This window comes from Triturus cristatus, chromosome 7 (genome assembly GCF_964204655.1).
Source record: "Triturus cristatus chromosome 7, aTriCri1.1, whole genome shotgun sequence".
Taxonomy (NCBI): Eukaryota; Metazoa; Chordata; class Amphibia; order Caudata; family Salamandridae; genus Triturus; species Triturus cristatus.
In genome coordinates this window covers 583,622,938-583,642,494 of record NC_140590.1, presented here as the reverse complement: position 1 = coordinate 583,642,494, position 19,557 = coordinate 583,622,938, and the positions used below count along the sequence as shown (strand labels likewise).

Genomic DNA, 19,557 nt, shown 5'->3' with positions numbered 1-19,557 from the left:
TATGCGTTGAAGAGAGTTGGGCTGAGGGATGAGCCCTAGGGGACACCACAGGTGATCTCCTTGGGTTCAGAGGTGAAAGGTGGGAGGTGGATCCTCTGGGTTCTTCCAGTAAGGAAGGAGGTGATCCATCAGAGTGTGTCCCCTTCGATGCTGATGTGGTGGAGTCTTTCGATTAGAGTGTGGTGGTATACAGTGTTGAAGGCTGTCGAGAGGTCGAAGAAGATCAAAGCTGCTGTTTCTCATTGGTCAAGGAGGGTTTGGATGGTGGGTGCGATCAGGGCAGTTTTGGTGGTGTGATTGCTGTGAAAACTGGATTGGGAGAAGTCAAGTAGCTGGTTCTGCTCCTGGTGTGTTATAAGTTGATTGTTGATTATCTTTTCCAGTGCCTTCACTGGGAATGACCACATGAAGATTGGCTGGTAGTTTTTGAGTTTGCTGGGGTCAGTGAGGGTTTTTTGAATAGTGGTCTGACTTTGGAGTATTTCTAGGTATCTGGAAATGATGCAGTCATGATAGAGGTGTTGAGTTGAGTGGTAAGTCCCTGCCCGATCCTTTGGTTTCCGAGGTTGAAGATGTGGTGCGGGCATGGGTCTGTGGGAACTCCCAAGTAGATGGATTTCATGGTGCAGGTGGTGTCCTGGGTAGAGAGGATGTTCCAGGTGGTCATGTCAATTACAGTGGTGGCATATGAATGTTTCTGTATACAGTTAATATCTTGTTGTGGAAGAAGTGGGCAAGGTTATCGCACAGCTTCTATGAGGGTATAATGTTGTTTAATTGGCAGCTGGGTTGGAGAATTCCTGAAAGATGTTGAAATGTTTCTTGGTGTTCTTGGCACTGGGTTTGATGCATGCAGCAAGGGCTGTCTGCTTTGTTGCCCTCTGAAGGTGGCAGTAGAGGTTAAGGGAGGTCTTGAAGGCTGCCCTGTCAGAGGTGCCCTTACTGGCATGCCTTCTCCTCTCCCACTGTTTGTTGTACCATTTCACTGGTCTGAGTTCTTGGGTGTACTAGCTGGCCTTTTTGTAGGATTTTGGTGGGGATAGTGCTATCTGTACAGTTGGTGATCCACGCTTTGAAGTTTTCACTCCCTGTTCGAGGTTAGTGGCAGTAGCTGGGTTGGAGATGTTGTGGACATTCACCCAGCTGGTTTCTGAGATTTATTTCCACCTCCGGTGGGGGGCGTTGGTCCTCTTGGGGGTGGAAGTGCAGGGGCTGGAGATGCTGAAGTGGACAATGGAGTGATCGGTCCATGTGAGTACTGTGACATGGTTGTATTTGACAAGGTTGCTGGATGTGTAAATTGGGTACAGTGTGTGTACTGCGGTGTGTGTAGGGCCATGGACAATCTGGGTCAATCTGAGGCTGCTCAGACTATCAAGGATGTGTGCTGTGTTTTTGTTTGATCATCGATTTGGAAATTTAGGTCGCCGAGGAAGATGTAGTCCTTAGAGTTTAAGGCTAGGCTTGCAATGAAGTCTGAGATGGTGTTGCAGAAGCAGGAGCGTGGGTCTGGGGTTGGTATGTGAGCATGCCTCTAATGGTTGTCTTGTCATCTGTGTGGAGCTCGAAGTTGAATGTTCCATGGGGGTTGTGGTGGTGGAACACTGTATGGTCTTTTTGTGGATGATAGCTGTTCCTCCTCCTAGCCTGTTTGTACGGTCCTGGTGAGTGATTTTATATCCGTCAGGGATCTATGTGGTAAATGTCTGGGGCAGATGTGGGGTTGAGTATCAGTGAGGAACACGATGTCATATATTTATTTTAAACGTTTTTTAAATCGCGAACAAGACCCATACGGGTATCAGAGTGATGCACAAAGGAGCGGAAAGTGGAAGGAGGAAAAAGCACAAAGGGACATGAGGTACCAGAAAAGCAACAGTCATAAGGAGCACACAGAAAAACAGAATTACAATGTTGAACGGAGGTAACAACGCAACTTGTGGGACATAAAAAGATTCCAGAAGAGCAACAAATCTCATAGGGCACATGAAGAGACAAAAATTAGAACTTTTGAATAAAAGTATCAAAGAGTGTCAACAGGAAATTAAAATGGCTTCGGGACTATTGCTGTAGATGGTCATTCTGGAGTAACCATTTGACATGTTTTTTGAATGAAGCGGCAGAGGGGTTTAATCTGATCTCGAGAGGAAGAACGTTCCATATTCCTGGTGCAAGACCAGAGAAAGCATGATTATATGCTCTTTTCCTTTTAAATTTGTGAGGTTTCAACAGTAGAGTGTTAGAGCTTCTTAGGTTCCGATTCAGACCCAATAGTTCAAGTTTTTTTGCATGGTAAACGGGGGTGATGTAGTGAATAGCTTTGTGCGTCAGACAAGCTATCTTGAAAAGGATCCTTGCTTCCATAGGCAGCCGGTTTAGTTGCATTAGGTCCGATGTGAGGTGGTCATGTTTTCTGGAACCAGTGATGAGTCTAGCCGAAGAATTCAGAGTGGCTCTAAGAGGTGCCAATCTAGCTTTAGGTAACCAAGTTAGGGTCACCAATCCATATTCCAAGCGTGAGATAACTAGGGATTGGACTGCAGACTGAATGGCCTCAGAAGGCAAGAATGGATTAATTTTCCTAAATGTGTTGAGCTGATGATTGGCTCCCCTTATAGTTGCACTGATGTGATCTTGCATACTTAGGTACTTGTCTAGAGTTATACTTAAAGATCTTGCAGAGTCAACAACATGAGGGGTGCAGTTGAACACTGTAAATTGTTTGAGCCAGTCTTGAGTGTGTGCAGAGTGATTGTGGGGGGCAATCAGGAGTAATTCTGTTTTGATAGTATTTAGCAAAAGATGATTAGGAGTTAACCATTGTTGAGTTAATAGCAGCACGCAGTTTAGTTTTTATGTAATCTGACAAAGATATTTTCAAATACAATTGAGTGTAAGTATACATATGGTATTGAATGTTTGAGCAGTTCAGAATTTCATAGAGTGGTTCCATGAAAAGGTTGAAAAGCGTGGGCGAGAGTGTGCAACCTTGAGGCACCCCAATAGCGACTGGGGTACAGGTTGCAAGGGAATGGTTAACTTTGATTTTTTACCTTCTGTTCCGTACGAACGAGGCAAACCAATTTAAGACAGGGCATGATAGCCCCTACCTTTTTTGAAGAAGAGCAATCAGGTTTTTATGTTTGGCTGTGTCAAATGCTGAGAACAAATCAAGAAGGATCAGAAGACAAGGTACATTCTAGTCAAGATATCTCAAGGCATCATCAACGATGTGAGTTAGGGCTGTTTCAGTACTGTGACCCGCTCTGAAAACAGACTGGTAAAGGTCAAGGAGCTGAAACTTCTCAATGTGGTTGCAGAGCTGTGAGTGAACTTATTTCTCGAGCAATTTGGCTAAAGTCATGATATTAGTAATTGGACGGAAATTGTTAGGATCAGCTAAATCTGAATTTGGCTTTTTTGGGATGGGAGTGACTTGACCAATCATGAGGCAATCAGGAATCCTACCCTGCACAAGAAACTCATAAATAATCAGGGACCAGAGTGGAAGAATGGCCCTTTTGAGTACTTTGAAAAACTTGGCGGGTAGAGGATCGTTGAAGGGATTGGAAGGTTTTAAGGAAACCATAAATTGGAGAAGCTCTGCAGCGTCTGTATGTAGAAATAAATTCCATGATGATTTCTTTTTAAGAGGGTAAACTGTGGGGTAGGAAGTAGGTGCTGTTGCTACGGTTGTCTCAGATGAAAGAGAGGGAGATTAAAAGCAGCAAATTAGGTGAGGCGTGTTGCGGTTCAAATTAAAATGTTGTTGCCTTTTCAGTGAAGTGTGCTGAGAAGTCCTCACTGGGGCAAGAGATCTTGGATGCAGAGAGTTTATTGGTAGAGTGGTTAGCTTGTTGTTTGATGATTTCAAATAGTTTTTTGGGTCTGTTTTTGGCTCTGTCAAGGTGTGTCCTGAAGTAATCAGTTTTGGCACTACGGATATGTTTGTTATATGAGCTTCTAGTCATCCTTCACTGTTTGAGGCTTGTAATGGACGGTGACTTTCTCCATAGGCCCTCCCTAAGTCTTAGTTTGCGATGTTTCTCATTTGCCATTAAACCAGGGTTCGGAATATTTTTTTCGGAATCCTTCTGAGTTGCTTCAGTGCAATTGTGTCGAAAATATTTGTCATGGTGTGGATGTAATGATCCGTAAGGTCATCCAAGTTAGTCATGTTAGGGGGTGGCGGAAGAAGATTCTTGCTAATGGATGTTAGATCATTAATGTTGATGTCTTTCAGATTTTGAACCAGCTGTTTGGTTTTGAGCGGTTGACTTGGTCTCACCAGAAACTTTTCCAGGATGTGAAAAGAGATTTGGTAATGATCTGACCAGTCACAGGGTGATATGTCATCAAGGTGTAGGATGTTATCTTTAGCTATGATCAGATCAAGGGTGGAGCCCTTGTTGTGGGTGGAGCCTTGCAGGCCTGGGTGAAGTTGAGGTTGGAGAGGAAAGCCTTGAAGGAGCACAATAAGGGCTCATTTGTGTCGTTCCAGTGTAGGTTAAAATCCCTGAGGAAAATATTGTTGCGGTGTTGGTCAGAGCATAAGGTAATGGACTCCATAATTTGCTCAATGAAGAGTAGATTATCACCTGAGGGATGATATATCATGTGGAGCAAACAAACAATCTTGCCATTGTTCCAGATCTCAATGTCTAGGTGTTCACAGGAGGACATCATAGCAGTTTGAGCCTGTTTCAGCGTGAGGATGGAGCGATAGATGCAAGCAATGCCACCCCCAACTTTAACAGGTCTATTGAGTCTGATAATGTCATATTCAGGAGGGACTAAGATGTCAAGAATTTGGGAGGAGGTGGCATTAAACCAGGTTTCTGTTAGGATCAGGAGGTCCAATTATTGTGTGATGATGAGCTCAGAGATACCCACTGCATGCTTCACTGCTGACCTACGGTTGAGAAGCATCGATTTGATGTGCGAGTTGGTTGCCACCACTTCTAGGTGAGAACTGGTGATCAGTAGTTGGTTATTCTGGTTCACAGATCTCAGGTTAACACTTGGTTCTCTAAACAGGTCAGAGGAAATAGTTTAGATGTGGAGAGTGCGAGGATACACGACAAGAGCTGTTGTAAGATAGAAGAAGGGAGAGAGTGTCATCATCAGACATATGGTGCGTAGACCTATGGGGCCTGGAGTGGTGATTTGGAAGAGGCTGAGTTCTCCAGAGTAGGCTGGGTGGGCTATTGGAAGAAGAAAATTCCCTCCCGCGGAGTTTATCCCTTGCTGAAAGGCTAGGTTGATTGGTTTCAAGGGTAGGAGAGAGTTTCCAAAACTTCTCCATCTTCAAAGACAAATGTAAGAGGGTCTGCAGGTTATACTTAACAGTTCAGAGATCCTGTTTGAGGTCAGCCAGCTTATCCTCAATGTGGAGCAAGCTGTCACTACCAGCGGCCAGTCTTGGAGTAGATAGTGGATGGGACCCCTTAGGGAGAGGGGTGTTGGAAGGCAAAATAATTTCCTCACGGGTGCGAAGGAACGTATTGAGGGAGGGCACGGGATCAAGCTTCAGTCAGTCAGTCATATTATCCTCAATGAGGGAGGGTTGGCATTGTGGACGGCAGGTCTCGGGAGATCTAGTTGGAGAGACAACCCTTAAGGAGGTTTGGTGGGGGGCAAAGGGCTTTATCCTGTGAGAAGGGGTAGGTACTGGGAGAGGAGACGGGAAATTGAGGGTTCACAGGTGAAGTACTAGAGTGTGAGGCTGAGTGAGGGGTAGGAAAAGCACTTGTTTGGGTGTTCCGGGAGACTTGCATTAACCTATCAGGGTTAGGTTTGTTGGTATTACACTCACCATCTGTGTCGGGGGATATGTCAGACCGGCTTGGGGGGATTGAGGCGGAGTAGGTGAATACGGAGGAGGAGGACACAAAAGGTTCTGCAGCTGAGGGGAGACTTTGATTATGTAGACTAGCAGGGACTACATCATTAAGTGTATTTTTAATCCTCAAAAAGATTCTGTCAAAGCAGTCAAGATTCTGGTCGGAAGCTTGTATAAGGATGTTTCCATTATGGCAGAGGGACATGGCAAGATCAGGAATAAAGTTAGGTGAAAGTAATATGGTTATTCAGATACCATGAGGGGTTTTATTCATTGGTTTGGAGCGAAGCGCTGAGGTTAAGACTCTTCTCCACTGAGCTCTTCTGGTAGTGTAGAAAATCAGGTTGTGCTGAAATAGGTATACGAGATGAGTGTTTCATGGAATCGTTTGAGCAGATTGTGCTTGAGGTCTTTGCCCCTTTCTTAGAAAGTTTAAGGGGGTAGGCAATCTTAAATGCATTAAGACCTACCTGTGCCAAGATGCCAGAAGAGCTAGTGGTAGGTTGTGCCATGGTGAGGATAGCAACAAGTTTAAAAGTGATGTGAGAAGATCAAGGATCGATGTTGATGTGTCACCAGAGAGTAGTGTAATATTACACCTTTAGATTTCAAGAAATCAGAGCGCTGTGTAATGATACACTTGCTCGTTTTTTAGATGCCACCAGAGGATAGTCGAAAATACCACCTTTAAATACACATACGTATATATTCATACACATACATATATTTTGTTAATTGTGGTGCTAAGCGAAATTACCTATTATAATATGGAAGCTTTGGGTGGGAAACAGTGTGTTGTTAGTATAATAGAGTCTAGTCCTCTTTCAGTTGTCGCAGGGAGCAAACCTAATATCACCACTCCAAGATGGCCGCCCCCCCCTTTAGTGTGAGCTTTTTTTCGGGGGGGGGGCGGTAGTCCTCTTTCTACCTCCTTTAGTTTAGGCTTCGGACAGTTTGTAGGACTGGGTGTAGTGCTGACCGGATAGAAAGGCATTAGAATGGCCTTAAAATAAAAAAGAATGTCACCTTTGATATCCAGTGCACGCAGGTTGTTCTACCTGAGTGCAGAAATCTCCAGCATTGTCTTGTTAGCATAAGAGAGTGTAGTCCTTTTTTCAGTGTTGCAGGGAGAAAACTTAATATCACCACTCCAAGATGGCCGCCCCCCCTTTAGCGTGAGCTCTTTGAGACAGTAGTCCTCTTTTAGTTTTAGCTTCAGCCATTTTGTAGGACAGGGTGTAGTGCTGGCCAGAGAGAAAGGCATCAAAATGGCCTCAAAATCTCTCACCTTCGATATCCAGAGCCTACAGGTTGTTCCACCAGAGCCTAGAACTCTCCAGAAGTGGCGCTCACCCCTAGGAAAGGGATATCGTGGCCAATTCAGCCACCCCGGTTGGTTCTCAACTGTTGCAGAGGGCAGCACATTGTCCTGTAGTTAAGGCAGCATGGGGCAAATCGGCATCAGTTCAGTGCCAGCTCCCATTCACCACTGTAAACCAAAAAGTGATGCGACCCACGCACCCCTACTCCTCTGGCCCTCTAGACCAATATCAAAGGCAGACGGAAGACACATTACAGCCATCAGGGTGCCCAAAATCAGGTCTCACAGGCCCGCAGTCAGCCGCCACTGGAAGGCATACAAGCCTTGCAGAACCCATTCATTGGAGAAATGTCTCAGTTTGGCTCCGATCCCCTGTGCTCGCTCTCAGTCTCACCTGAGAAAGCTGTAAATCTCCATGCATAGGGCGGTCTGATTCCCTCGGCCACAGCAGCTCGCAGCCGGTCTAGCACTCCGTCTGCCGACACTCCTGTCTGCATGAGCCCTAGGGCAAGGGGACGCTCACCCAGCTGCATGATTGTAGCCAGTTCCTTCGTTGAAGGGCATCTGGACTGCAGGGCAATGGAGTCACAGCCACAGAGAGCAACCGGGCGCAGCACTCATGGTGGTCTCAGCGTGCACTCTGTTTATCTCCGATAGGTCTTAAAGCAGGATTCACTGCTCTCTAAGATCATGTTCTGAGTGTCAAGCTGATGTCCAGCGTCATCGTCGAGGCAGGCTAGCTGATGCAAGAATATGAGGTCACAAGGCTGTGTGGAGGGCACTGTCAGTCGGGCTGAGACAATCCTCATGTGAGAGTCAAGATGAAAAGTTGTTGTTGGATGGCAGGGCATTGGTAGGGTAACGGCAGGGTATTTACAAATTAATGACGCCGACTCTGGGAGCCTCTCTGCCGTGCTCCTGCACGGAAGCCATCTTTCGATGTTGGATGCGCGGGTGGTGATGAGGTCCCATAATTCAGTGGAATGCTTGCATAGTGAGCGTGTGTTGTGAAGGGTGCATGCGAGTTTGTGTTTTTGTCAGGTGGTATCTGTGGTATGTCTGGGGTGGGGCTGGAGTGTGTGTGCAGTCACAGGTGAAGTGGCAGTGGGTGCAGGTGAAAGGTCCAACCGCGGAGCGTGGGTCGGTGCAGCGGCAGAGTTTTTTTGTGGGGTCGTGGGGGAAGAGCTCAGCAATGGTTTATCTTCGGGGGGTGGAAGGGCCAGGGGTCGCGGCGTTTGATGTGGTCCAAAAAAGGAACAAGGAGATCCTAATAGTCTGGGTGGAAGTATGCTAAAGCGAACAGTGGTCCCATACAAGTTGGATAAGTACAATATCACAATTTAGTAATCAAAAAGTGGTATTATAATTGTATTGATGCAAAATACGGTTTTAATTAACAATTGAGTTCAAGCAGCAGCAAGTCGGGTAATCAAGGTAGTACCACCGCTGTAGAGGAACGGGTAATATCTGTAATCCAAGCACCTCGGAGGTTGCGAGTGACTCGCAAGCTCCGAGGTGTTTGGATTGCAGGCATTACCTGCTGCTTCCCATTCTTGACACGGTACCTTATCAGGCCTGTACACGCTATTGCTCCATTTTGGTTGTTCCCGGCTGGGAACGTCCCTTATTCCTCTACCAATGCAGAATTGAAATTTTTCATCTCCGGCTTCCCTCCCTACCGCTGCCATTATTATCCGGGGTTACCAAGGCCCTTGTCGCCTACCCCACCAGCAACTTCCCAGGCACTTGTTTTACCGCTTAGTCCTGATGAGATCCCTATACCGCAATTGGGATTGAAACGTCGTCGACACATACATCTTCAACTCTATACTCTATTTGTATCCTACTGTGGAGTATGAGATGTAACTCTGATTGTGGCTTTCTGCTTACCTGCATCTTCACAAATTGAAAAGTCACTTTTTAAGTCATTTGCCTGTAGTAAGGAAATCAGCTGATTTCCCTTTATCCTGTCACGTCCTGCTCACTCACCCTTTTTGTATATTATCCTTGCGTTGAACTCAATTGTTGGATGTGGTCCAGGCACAGATAGATGCAGACGGGCTTAACTTTAGCGCACCATCGGCACACCCGCTGTGCAGTCACACTGCAGCCTTCATTAGGTAGGTCCTTGGGTGGGCGGGGCTTCTATTGGCAGGAAGAATGGTGAGTGAGCGGTGGTGTCACTGGATCAGTCTGGAACAAGCAGGAACTTTAGACCACAGGCATGTGGCAAGCTGGGTGTCCAGGTGCCTTGGAAGAGGTGATGAGGAACACTGTCTTGAAGGTGAGAAACTGCAAGGGCAGCTGGGAAACAGCTGAAACAGAGTGCACACCAGAAATGTGAGGACAACGTTAAGGTCCCACTTTGGCATGAGTGCTGATCCAGCAACCACAAAAAGGCTAAAAGAACCAAAAGGTACCCTACGCCCAGACCAGAGCCTTGCCAAGCTAGCAAAAATGCAAACAAAACGTCAGACATTTGTGCCTGGAGGGGGTCTATCTGCAGAGTTCCACACCAAGTCATAAATCTGTCCCAACAACAGACGTATAGTGTTTTGTCAAGGGACACCAGCCTGCCAAGATGACAAAAACACCTCCAGGGGAAGGTCAAAGGTGTTCTGCTGTTGTCGTTCAATCTCCAAGAATAAAGGTGGCGATTGTGAAGGCCCAGGAGCAAAACCCTACCTGTTATTGTGACAGTAGATTCTCCCAGAGGGCAGTCTGATCAGAGAACAGATGGTGAACCCAGGAGTTCTGGATGCCATACTCTCCATGCCCTCTCCGGGACCACTAGGAGGACTTGCGACCGTTTGGTCCTGATCTTCTGAGAACTAGGGGCAGGAATGGTATCAGCAGAAAAGCATACAGGTGAACACCTCTCCAAGCGAGAGACCCTTTGAAACTCCAACGTGCATTAGGGCTAACATTGTACGTTCTCGGCTGTGACAAACTGATCAACCCAAGGTTTTACCCATTCACAGAAGAGACCTTGCACCACTTCCCAGTGTAACTGCAACTCATGTTCTGCTAGGCGCGTATGACTGGGATCGTACCCCCTGGCATTCAACGATCCTACCTGGTCGTTCACTACCAGGAATATTCCTTGGTGGTCCAGCCATTTTGGGAGTCGCAATGCGTTCTGGCACAGGGTCCATGACCCCACAACGCCCTATTTGTTGCAGTACTGCATGCAGCAATATGGTCCATGAACACCTGTACCAGTCTCCTCTTGATTGATGGAAGGAAGGCTTTCAATTCCAAGTGGATGGCATTCAGCACCGGAAGGCTGATTTGGACCAAAGGCCTCTGCTCTCCGCCTCTCCCAGATGGCCACCCCAACCCAGAAGCAATGCATTGGTCAGAACTGTCAGCTCTGGGTGGGGAACAGAGAGGGGGTCTGCTGCCGACACGAGCAACCACTATTTTTGATCTCTTGCAGTTTCCTATAAAATCTGAAAGTAGTTGGAGAGGTTCCCTTGATGTTGGGCCCACTGAGTCTTCAGTTCCCAGTGCACAGCCCGCTTACGTCACCTGGCGTGTGTGGCCAGTGGGATACTGGAGGCCATCATTCCCAGCAGTCTCACATTCAACCTCACTGAAATCTAAGAGTGAGACTGAAAGATCAGGATCATAGCCTGAATGTCCAGGACTCTCTTTCCTGTGGGAAAAGAATAAAACCAAACTGTGTCCAGAATGGCTCTGATGAAGAGGAGCATCTGAGAAGGAGTCAAGTGTGACTTCAGCTCGTTGACACTGAGGGGAAGGTATATTTAAAAGCCCCTATAACCACCACAACGTCTCTTTCAGTGACGTTGTGATGGCGATAGGGGTCTCGCCTTATTTACAAGGCAGCGTTAAGCCACTTAATGTGGCTTAACGCCTTGTAAATAAGGCACCGTTCAATGCCGTATTTAACATGAAAGAGGAGGGCAATGGGTGTTGCGGTGGGCGTTCCACCTCAACTGACAATTTTGACGCTGCCTCCTATTTACAAGGGCAGCGTAAATAGGCGGCAGCGCCCAACTTAAGACCCGGGAAAACCTGGTCTTAAACATGAGAAATTAGGTTGCATTAAGCAGCACACATAGAAGTTACAAAACAGCATTTAAAGAGTGTTTATGTGCAGGAAGGGGGACCTTCCTGCACAAAAACAATCTTCCCCCCAACACAGGCACCCTTGCACTATGGGCATTCTAAAAAGGTTTGACAGGTGGGGCTACAGGAGGACTGTAGACTGTGCGGCCTGTGGATCTTGACTGTGGGGCAGTAGGCACCACAGCCTTGACTGCGAAACTGCTGGGCAATTTGTTGAGGTTGGAATGGCTGACAATATGGGCTACCATTGCCGAATCCACGAAAGAAGCAAAAGAGCTGATGCAGTTGGCAAGGTGGAGCAGATAAGCACAGGGAACGTGCCATAGCCTTACTTGCCCTGAATGTCTCAAGAGCAGAATCTGCCCTGTCCCCAGTCAGGCAAATCCAACCAAAGGGAATGTCCATGAGGGATGACTGGACATCGCCCCAAAAAAAAGATTGACCACAGCCAAGCAGGGCGGAGAATGGCGACACTAGTGCCAATGGCCCAACCAATGGAATCCGTGGTGTCCAAGCCTCAATGAATTGTGAACTTGACTACGCCACAACCATCTTTTATAGCCCAGATGAGCAAGGACAGGTCAGAGATCTTCAGAAACACTTGGGGGAACTTAAGCCATCAAATCCCAAAGGGCGATGGAATAGCCTCCCAGGAGGCATCATGCGCTCACTGATCTAAGAGCCACTCTGGTGGATCAAAAGGCTCTATTTCCAAATATCTCAACCTGTTTTGGCTTCCTATCAGAGGGAGTAGTTGGAAATGTGCATGAGTTTGTCCTGATTATAGATGTCTGCACCACCAAGCTTTCAGCGGAGGGGTAAAAACGCAGGGTCACCCTGGGCAGGGCGGTGGTGAAGTGTGATGTAGCGGCTCACTAGGGGGCTAGAATAAGGTAAGTCCCACGCCCCAACAATGTATCTGTAAGTGCCTCATTGAAAGGTAAGGAGGGCTCAGTGGGTGTTTGCCCCAACTAGAGGACTTATCAGGACATTGGTCTTGACCTCCAAGGAGGGGAGCTGGAGGTCAAGGAATTCGATCATCCTATGCACTACCATGGCATAGGAAGTGCTCACCTCTGGCAGCACCAAAGGGTGAGAGGAGCCTAGACTCATGGGAGGTATCATGGCCACTAGCTTCCTGCAGGTCATCATTCTAATTGTCTTCATGATATGGCTGTCCAACCTCATCATCTGCATTATAGTCATTGTCCCAATCCATGCCTAACAGGAAATGCAGGGCGTGTGTTCCCCCTTGTGGAGGTGGCAGATTGAGTGATGGAAGTCGAGCCACTACAGTGGCTGAGCTCAACCTCGGTTGAGGTCGATCCAGGCCTGACTTGCCTCAGAAATGACAATAAGCATTGTGTTTTCAGCATCGATAGAGTCAGCATCAACATCAAAGTATCCGAACCAGCGTGGATCGCAATGCCAGAGTTGGAAATGGAGCTGGAGGGGGCCTCGGGATTGTCGTGCAAAGTCCACCTGGCACCCAGGCTGAGCCCATCAGCAATATTCCAGATGGGGATCTTCTCGGCTCCGTAGGGCCCAAACGCAGGCCAGACAGACTCACCAAGGTTACAAAGAGTCAGAGAATGGCCTCACCTAACTCTTTTGATCTGTTTATCTGTGGCAGATGGCCCCAGAAACTTGAGCTGTGCTGCGACAATTTGTGAGATAGGCTCCAAGGTTCAATGACTGGGAGTGAGATAGAGATGTATAGTGCTGATCCCCACCTTCGCCGGAGAGTGTGGGTGCTGGGTATGGGGCAAGTCCCTTTAAGAATTCTTTTTCTTTTTCTTCTATTTACCCAACACCTTTGATTGAGATGAAGATCATCCTCTGGAACAACACCTGTTACTTCTGGATCTGGAAGAGGACTTGGACCGATCTTTTGACATGGACCTGTTATGTCACAGACTCTTTCAGTGTTTGGCAATGTAAAGTTTTGCATCATATTCTCAAATAGCCCTCAAGTTCATCAACAGGCAATCACTGCAGGCCCTAAAGTTGCAACTCGACCAGAAGCACCACAGGCACATCTGATAAGGATGTGTCACAGACATTTGTTTGTGACAGTCCCTACAGTGCATAAAACCTATCATTTCAGAAGGTGGCATTTCCTTTGCATACTGAAATAAAAAGATTTTGAAGAGGTAAGGGTCTCAAAGAGACAAGATATAGCACCTTATCTACGTCTAGAGGCGCCAAAAGAAAGGAACTGACAGTGTATGGGAGAAGTGCCTAAATAGACTCTGCAAGTCATTTCTGGAGCAACACTGCATCAGGTGAAGCTGCACAGCACCACCTACTCATGCTCAGAGGTACTGTTGTCTGATGCCTGGGGAATATTCAAAAGGTGAGGAATTAGTGGCCAGAAGTCTATCAGAAATCCAGATTCATCCAGCAACAAGCAAAAAAGCAGGTTTTGTTCAAAACCTAGGAAGACAAGTAGAGAGAAGAAAACATAAAATGTTTTCATCTTTATTGTCTTTCTCTTTAAAAAAGTAAAGGAAGAGTTGAGGAAATACAAAATATGATATGTCGAACAGAATTAAAATACATTGGAAACATCATGCGAAACCAATAAGATTTTAGTTTATATACAAAAAAGTTTGCAGAAGGACTATGATTATGTAGATAATAAAATTATGCCTTGTAGTTCGCTATTATGAAAAACAAACAGATGATTTATGTTACAAACTTGTGCTATCACCATAAGCAATCTTTTTCCAGTAGGCAATTGCATAGCTTGAATCATGGTAAAAGAAATGCACATAGTCGATTGGGAAGAGACGTTAAAGGGTATAAGACAACAAGGTGTGGCCCTGGAAGAGGAAGAGAGAGAATGGTTGATACTTAGGCAACAATTTATCAGTGAATGCTGCATTGCATATCCCAGCTCAGGTTGTGAGATTTTGTGAGCCATGCTTAAAGACAGTGGCATTATCTCTGACAGATGGCCACCCTTATTATCATTTATACTAAACTATTTCTTCTTGTTTCCTGCAGATGGACTCCTTAAGACTTCTGAGCCAGAATCAGCCTACCCAGATATTTCTGAGCATGAGTGACAATTTCAGACCCGTCCAGCTTCTCAATAACCGTTGTATTCGCACTAACATCAATTTTAGTTTACAAGGGAAAGACTGCCCAAACAATAGAGCACAAAAACTTCAATATAGAGGTATGTACTGAACAATGAATAACTCCATATCCAAGTGTAACATGACAGTGATGCTCAGTAGGAAGAGTTAGCAGGTGGGATCCTCTAAGTGGCCATAAAAGGATGTTTACGATACAAGTACACGTTAATATATGAGGTATGAGGTATGGCGACATGACTTTAAGTGAACTCAAGTGTGTTTGTGTTAAGCGAGTTTGTAGGAGGAAATTAATTTTTTACAATTGATTTTTGTTTTTGTTTTAATCCATACAAAGTATAAAATCAACAGTCACATTATTAGTGCTCCATAACAGCTCTTGTTGTCATGGAAACAGTGTGAATTGTGTTTTTACATATAAATACTACAACATGTAAGCACATCCAATAGTGAAGTATCAATGATCTAGTAATCTGAAGTTGTCTAAATTCCCAGATCTCGCTGTAACAGATGTACTCAAAACTCCCCCACCCACACTGCACCCATCACTCTTCTTCATCTAAATTGCTACGATATAGTATTGAGACATTGGCACATATCATTGCATCTCAGCTCATGTTTCAAACATGTCAGGTCCTGGACTCGGTTATAATAAACTTCTCTCGAACAGTAAAGAGTGCAAAAGATCACATGTGGCTATATAGCATACCATCTAACGTGGATTGTTGCCTATCTTGTGGGTGACAGCCCTAAGTAGCAATTCCCAATGTAGAGTCAATCGGGGTCTACACATGTCTGTTGTTGGGTGTATATTTGTATCCATTTCTGCCTTGGCAAATATGTGTAGTTCAGCTTTCCACTGCAAGAGGAGAGTTGTTCAGATCACCTACAAAGTTGACCATTATACACAATTCAACATACAATGCAGGTCAGGGAGAAGAGGGTTCCACACTATGATGACTCATGGTTAATGGAGTAGGGTGTGCCCAATGGATAGTGCTTCTGTCCTGCGAAGGATGTGTGTGCCAGATACACACATTGTGTGTTGCAAATATGAGGTGAGTGTCCAAGTCACTGAGCATGAATTAGGGACATGCCCTCCACCTAGAATATAATTTGTGAAATAAATATAAATGAAATATATCAAAATAATATAATATAATATACATATATATTACACATGTATATTACATGCACACATATATATATTCACTAAAAAAACAAAGAATACAAGGACATTATAATTAGTCTCAGATTTAAACTCATACAAAAATCATAGACGTTCAGCAGTTATAGCTACCCGAGCTAACTATAACATATGCCCTGAAATGCACTGCTTATGACCTCCCATATTACATCACTGATGACATGGTCAGTGATATCACTGATGACATTTCAAATGACATCTCAAATGACATCACTGTTGACATCATCCAGTGAGTGTTAGTGTTTTGTAAACGTTTCTGAGACTTAAAGATACATACTAAGCTACTACAAAGTGAAATAACTATACTTTGTGAACTACTAATGAGTGATACTACTTCAAACACATTATGTGAGTGGCTGTGTGACTGTATGCATTCCCTTTGGAATGGTTGTCTGAGTGGCTGTATGGGTGTGTGAGTGGGTGTGTGAGTAGTTGTGTGGGTGTGTGAGTAGATGTATGAGTAATGGTGTGGGGTGTGGGGGGGGTGAGTGTGTGTGTGTGGTTCTATGGGTCTGTAACTGGATGTGTGAGTGGTGTTATGGGTAAGTGAGTGGCTGTATGCTTTAATGAGTGGATGTGTCAGTGGCTCTATGGGTTGGTGTATGACTGGCCGTTTGAGGGAGTGACTGGGTGTGTAAGTGGCCATTTGTGTGAGTGAGTGGCTGTTTGAGTGGGCATTTGGTTAAGGGAGTTAGTGTGTGAGTGGTTGTACTGGAGAGTGAGTGTCTGTGTGAGTGTAAGTATGGGTGAGTGAGCGGGTGTGTGAGTGGTTGTATGGATGTGTGAATGGGTATGTAAGTGTTTGCATGGGTGTGTGAGTCATTGTATAGGTGAATAAGTGGGTGTCTGAGTAGCTGTATGGGTGACTGAGTGGCTGTTTGAGTGCTGTATGGGTGAGTGAGTGATTGTGTTTGTGAGTGGGTGTGTGAGTGACTATGGATTAGTGAGGGGGTGTGTGAGTGGTTGTGTGGGTCTGTGAATGTGTATGTGAGTGGTTGTGTGGGTGTGTGAGTGGGTGTATAGGTGGTTGTGTGTGTGTGTGAGAGGATGTGTGAGTGGTTCTGTGGATGATATCATGAGTTATGTCATTTGAGATATCTCAGTGATGTCATCAGTGATGTCACTGACCATGTCATGAGTGATGTAATATTTGAGGTCATAAGCAGTGCATTGTGGGGGTGTAAGTAATAGTTAACTCACGCAACTGTAACTGCTGATTTCCCGCACAGCTCCTTTCCTTTGTTGTCCCCAGGGTCAGTATGTGCCCCAGGAAGGGAGGCCACGTGGCTCCTCTTCCATTGTTTTAAAAGTATTTGGTCCCGGAGGGGGTGGTCCTCAGGTTCTAGGGGTTCACTCAGCGGCCAATTATTGGTTCTTTTGCACTGGGGAGGTGGTGGTCCCTGGGGCATATAGAACCTCAGGAGGGGGCACCGTGTGCTCTCCTCCTTTTTTATGAATAAAGCCCTAGGTAGGTGGTGGCCCATGGGGCGCCAATAAGCTCAGGAGGGGAGCCGTGAACCCCCTCCTTTTTTTTAAACAATGCCCCCTCGATCTGGCTCACCTGGGGGCTGTTTCCAAAACAAGTGTGGGAGCCTGCCCTTGTTTTTCTTTCTTAATTCTTGCCAGAGTCACAGATCTGACACAATCTTTTAGCAATTTTTTTTTTTTTAAATGCTTTTTTGCCCTGGTGGGTCCCAGCACCAGAGCTAAGGTGTCAGGGTATTCCTAGCCTGCCCCCCTTTTTTTTCACCTTTTTTCAGGGACTCAGCTTTAGCCGAGTCCCAAGATTAGATTTAGTAGTAGAAAATCTATTTTCAATTTCCTCTACGATACCTCTCAGCATCCTTTCTAGTCCTTCTTTGCAGGATCATCTATATTGCTGAGAGTTTATTTGAGCACTAGGTCCCAACTGAGCCCTTTCAAACCCCCAGGGTTTATAGACTGGTTGTGCCCTGGAGAAGTTTGCTGTCCTCATGTCCTTACTGCAAAAGAAGTTCATACTTATTAAACAGCGTGAGTTATGCAGCACTGACATTGTTTCTGATTTTATAATGGTAAAGGGCCACAGAAAAATACTCAAAGATCAACATTAAGTGCTTATTAACAATATTTTTTTGTTCTATGAAATGTAGATGTGCAAAAAGAATTAAATGGTCGTTACTACCTCCACCACTGCCTGGTGCAAAGTGCAGAGCCAGAGGGCTTAAAGACCAGATATTGTGTTCATTGGTAGATGTACAAAGCAGACATACTATAGATGTGTTATTTATAAACCATATTCATACATGCTCATTATAGCCCCTGAAGCACCTGTATGGCATGTGGAGGATTACATTTTTAAACCATTCCTCATTCAAGATATTCAAATATCATGTCATGTATGTTTTATGATATATAGTAATTTCAAACAGCCCTCAGTCATCAAGCTTGTCAAAATGTGAGCGGAAAATGAATATTTAACCGTAATGTTAATTTCACTGTCTTTTTACAGTTAATGAATGGCTCCTGAAGTAATCGCAATATACAGTGCCACAAGGAACCACAGCCTCGACAAAATGCTACAGTTCCATGGGAATCACTATAAACAACAGTGCAAATAACCTGCATTTTGTACGCTATATGGGAATTAACATGTGCAAACTTTCTGCAAAGAGTAACAAAAACTGCAAAGATGACAAATCAGCTTAAATTTCATTCATAGGATCTGTCTTGAAAGACAATATTTAAGTCTGATTTTTGGATAACGTTTCCTCGAGCTTGTTCAGCTACATATAGAGGATTTTGAGCCTTCCAGCCATTTGACATTCTCACACAGTTGTGTTGGTATACGACTACATGGATTTCTGTTCTGTACGCAAGAAGTATTTGGAAAGTTCTCCATACGTTACTGTATCAATAACGGATTCTATGAATACAGAACAAGGAAGTTAACAAGGACGGCTATGCATCCTGAATTGTATTTAAGTAAAGGATATATCAAGAGATAAGTATTGAAACTATATTGCCACAGAATTAGAAAATATATTAATACTTCCCTTTTTCACAACGATATTTGTCCATTTATAGTTTTTCGATTTCTGATCGATCATTGTGTTGGATTAATGTTAACAATATCAATAAATGTGCTTAAGTTAATGTAGTACAGCTGTGCTTGATTTATTTCCATTCCTCAAAATAAGTCTACTGTGGCTGCAGTATACTTGTATCAGTTTCCTGTACGTTTGTTTCTCCTGACGTTCATTAAATTATGTTAAAACAATTTGCAAAGTAATTTCTCTGTTTAAGGTTTTTTCTACCCCTCAAGCACACAAGACTTCGGTGCAAACAAAAGCAGCTGAAATTTACTGTTGATCATCAACTCCCATTCTGTAAACTCTTACATTTAACAAATCTATGAACATCACCATGCAATTTGCTAGAACTATTTCCATGTGTTGCAGTTCTGAAGAACACAATGCTCTCAAGAAGCATAATGCCATTTCTTTGTTTGTAATGGTAATCCAGTGTGTTTAGTTACTATCCTCCATGAATTTTCTGTATTTGAGCATTGAATCTAATAAATAGGTTTGGGTTTACTGAACCATTTCATATACAACACCAGTGTTTTAGTCATTTTCTCTGATACTATATATATATATATATTCACTTAAAAAACCATAGGTTTCACACATGTTATAGTTAGCTGAAATTCCACGTTATAGTTAGATCAGGTAACTATAACTTGCGCGCCCACAATAAACTGCTGATGACGTCACATAGTACATCACTCATGACATGGTCAGTGACATCACTCATGACATCAATGATGACATCTGAAATTACACATTGTGGATTGCGGTCGCGCAAGTTATAGTTACCTGATCTAACTATAACGTGGAATTTCATTGGTTTTTTACGAGTGAAATGTACAGCTAACTATAACATGTGTGAAACCTATGGTTTTTTAAGTGAATTTGCAAGGTTTTGTAAATTATCATTCCTAACTATAACG

The 19,557-nt window shown here is 44.6% G+C and overlaps 1 protein-coding gene across 2 annotated transcripts in view; it reads left to right on the top strand.

The window, feature by feature from the left end:
• The window catches only part of CA10 (carbonic anhydrase 10 (inactive)), an 812,800-nt gene extending 793,695 nt beyond the window's left edge, over positions 1-19,105 (top strand). For both annotated transcript variants that reach the window (XM_085614410.1, XM_085614411.1), the window contains exons 8-9: positions 14,268-14,442; positions 18,058-19,105. In XM_085614410.1, coding sequence (XP_085470536.1) covers positions 14,268-14,442; positions 18,058-18,080 — 198 coding nt within the window. In that variant the 3' untranslated portion in view covers positions 18,081-19,105. The remainder of the gene's footprint in view (positions 1-14,267; positions 14,443-18,057) is intronic.
• The last annotated feature ends 452 nt before the right edge of the window (positions 19,106-19,557 follow it).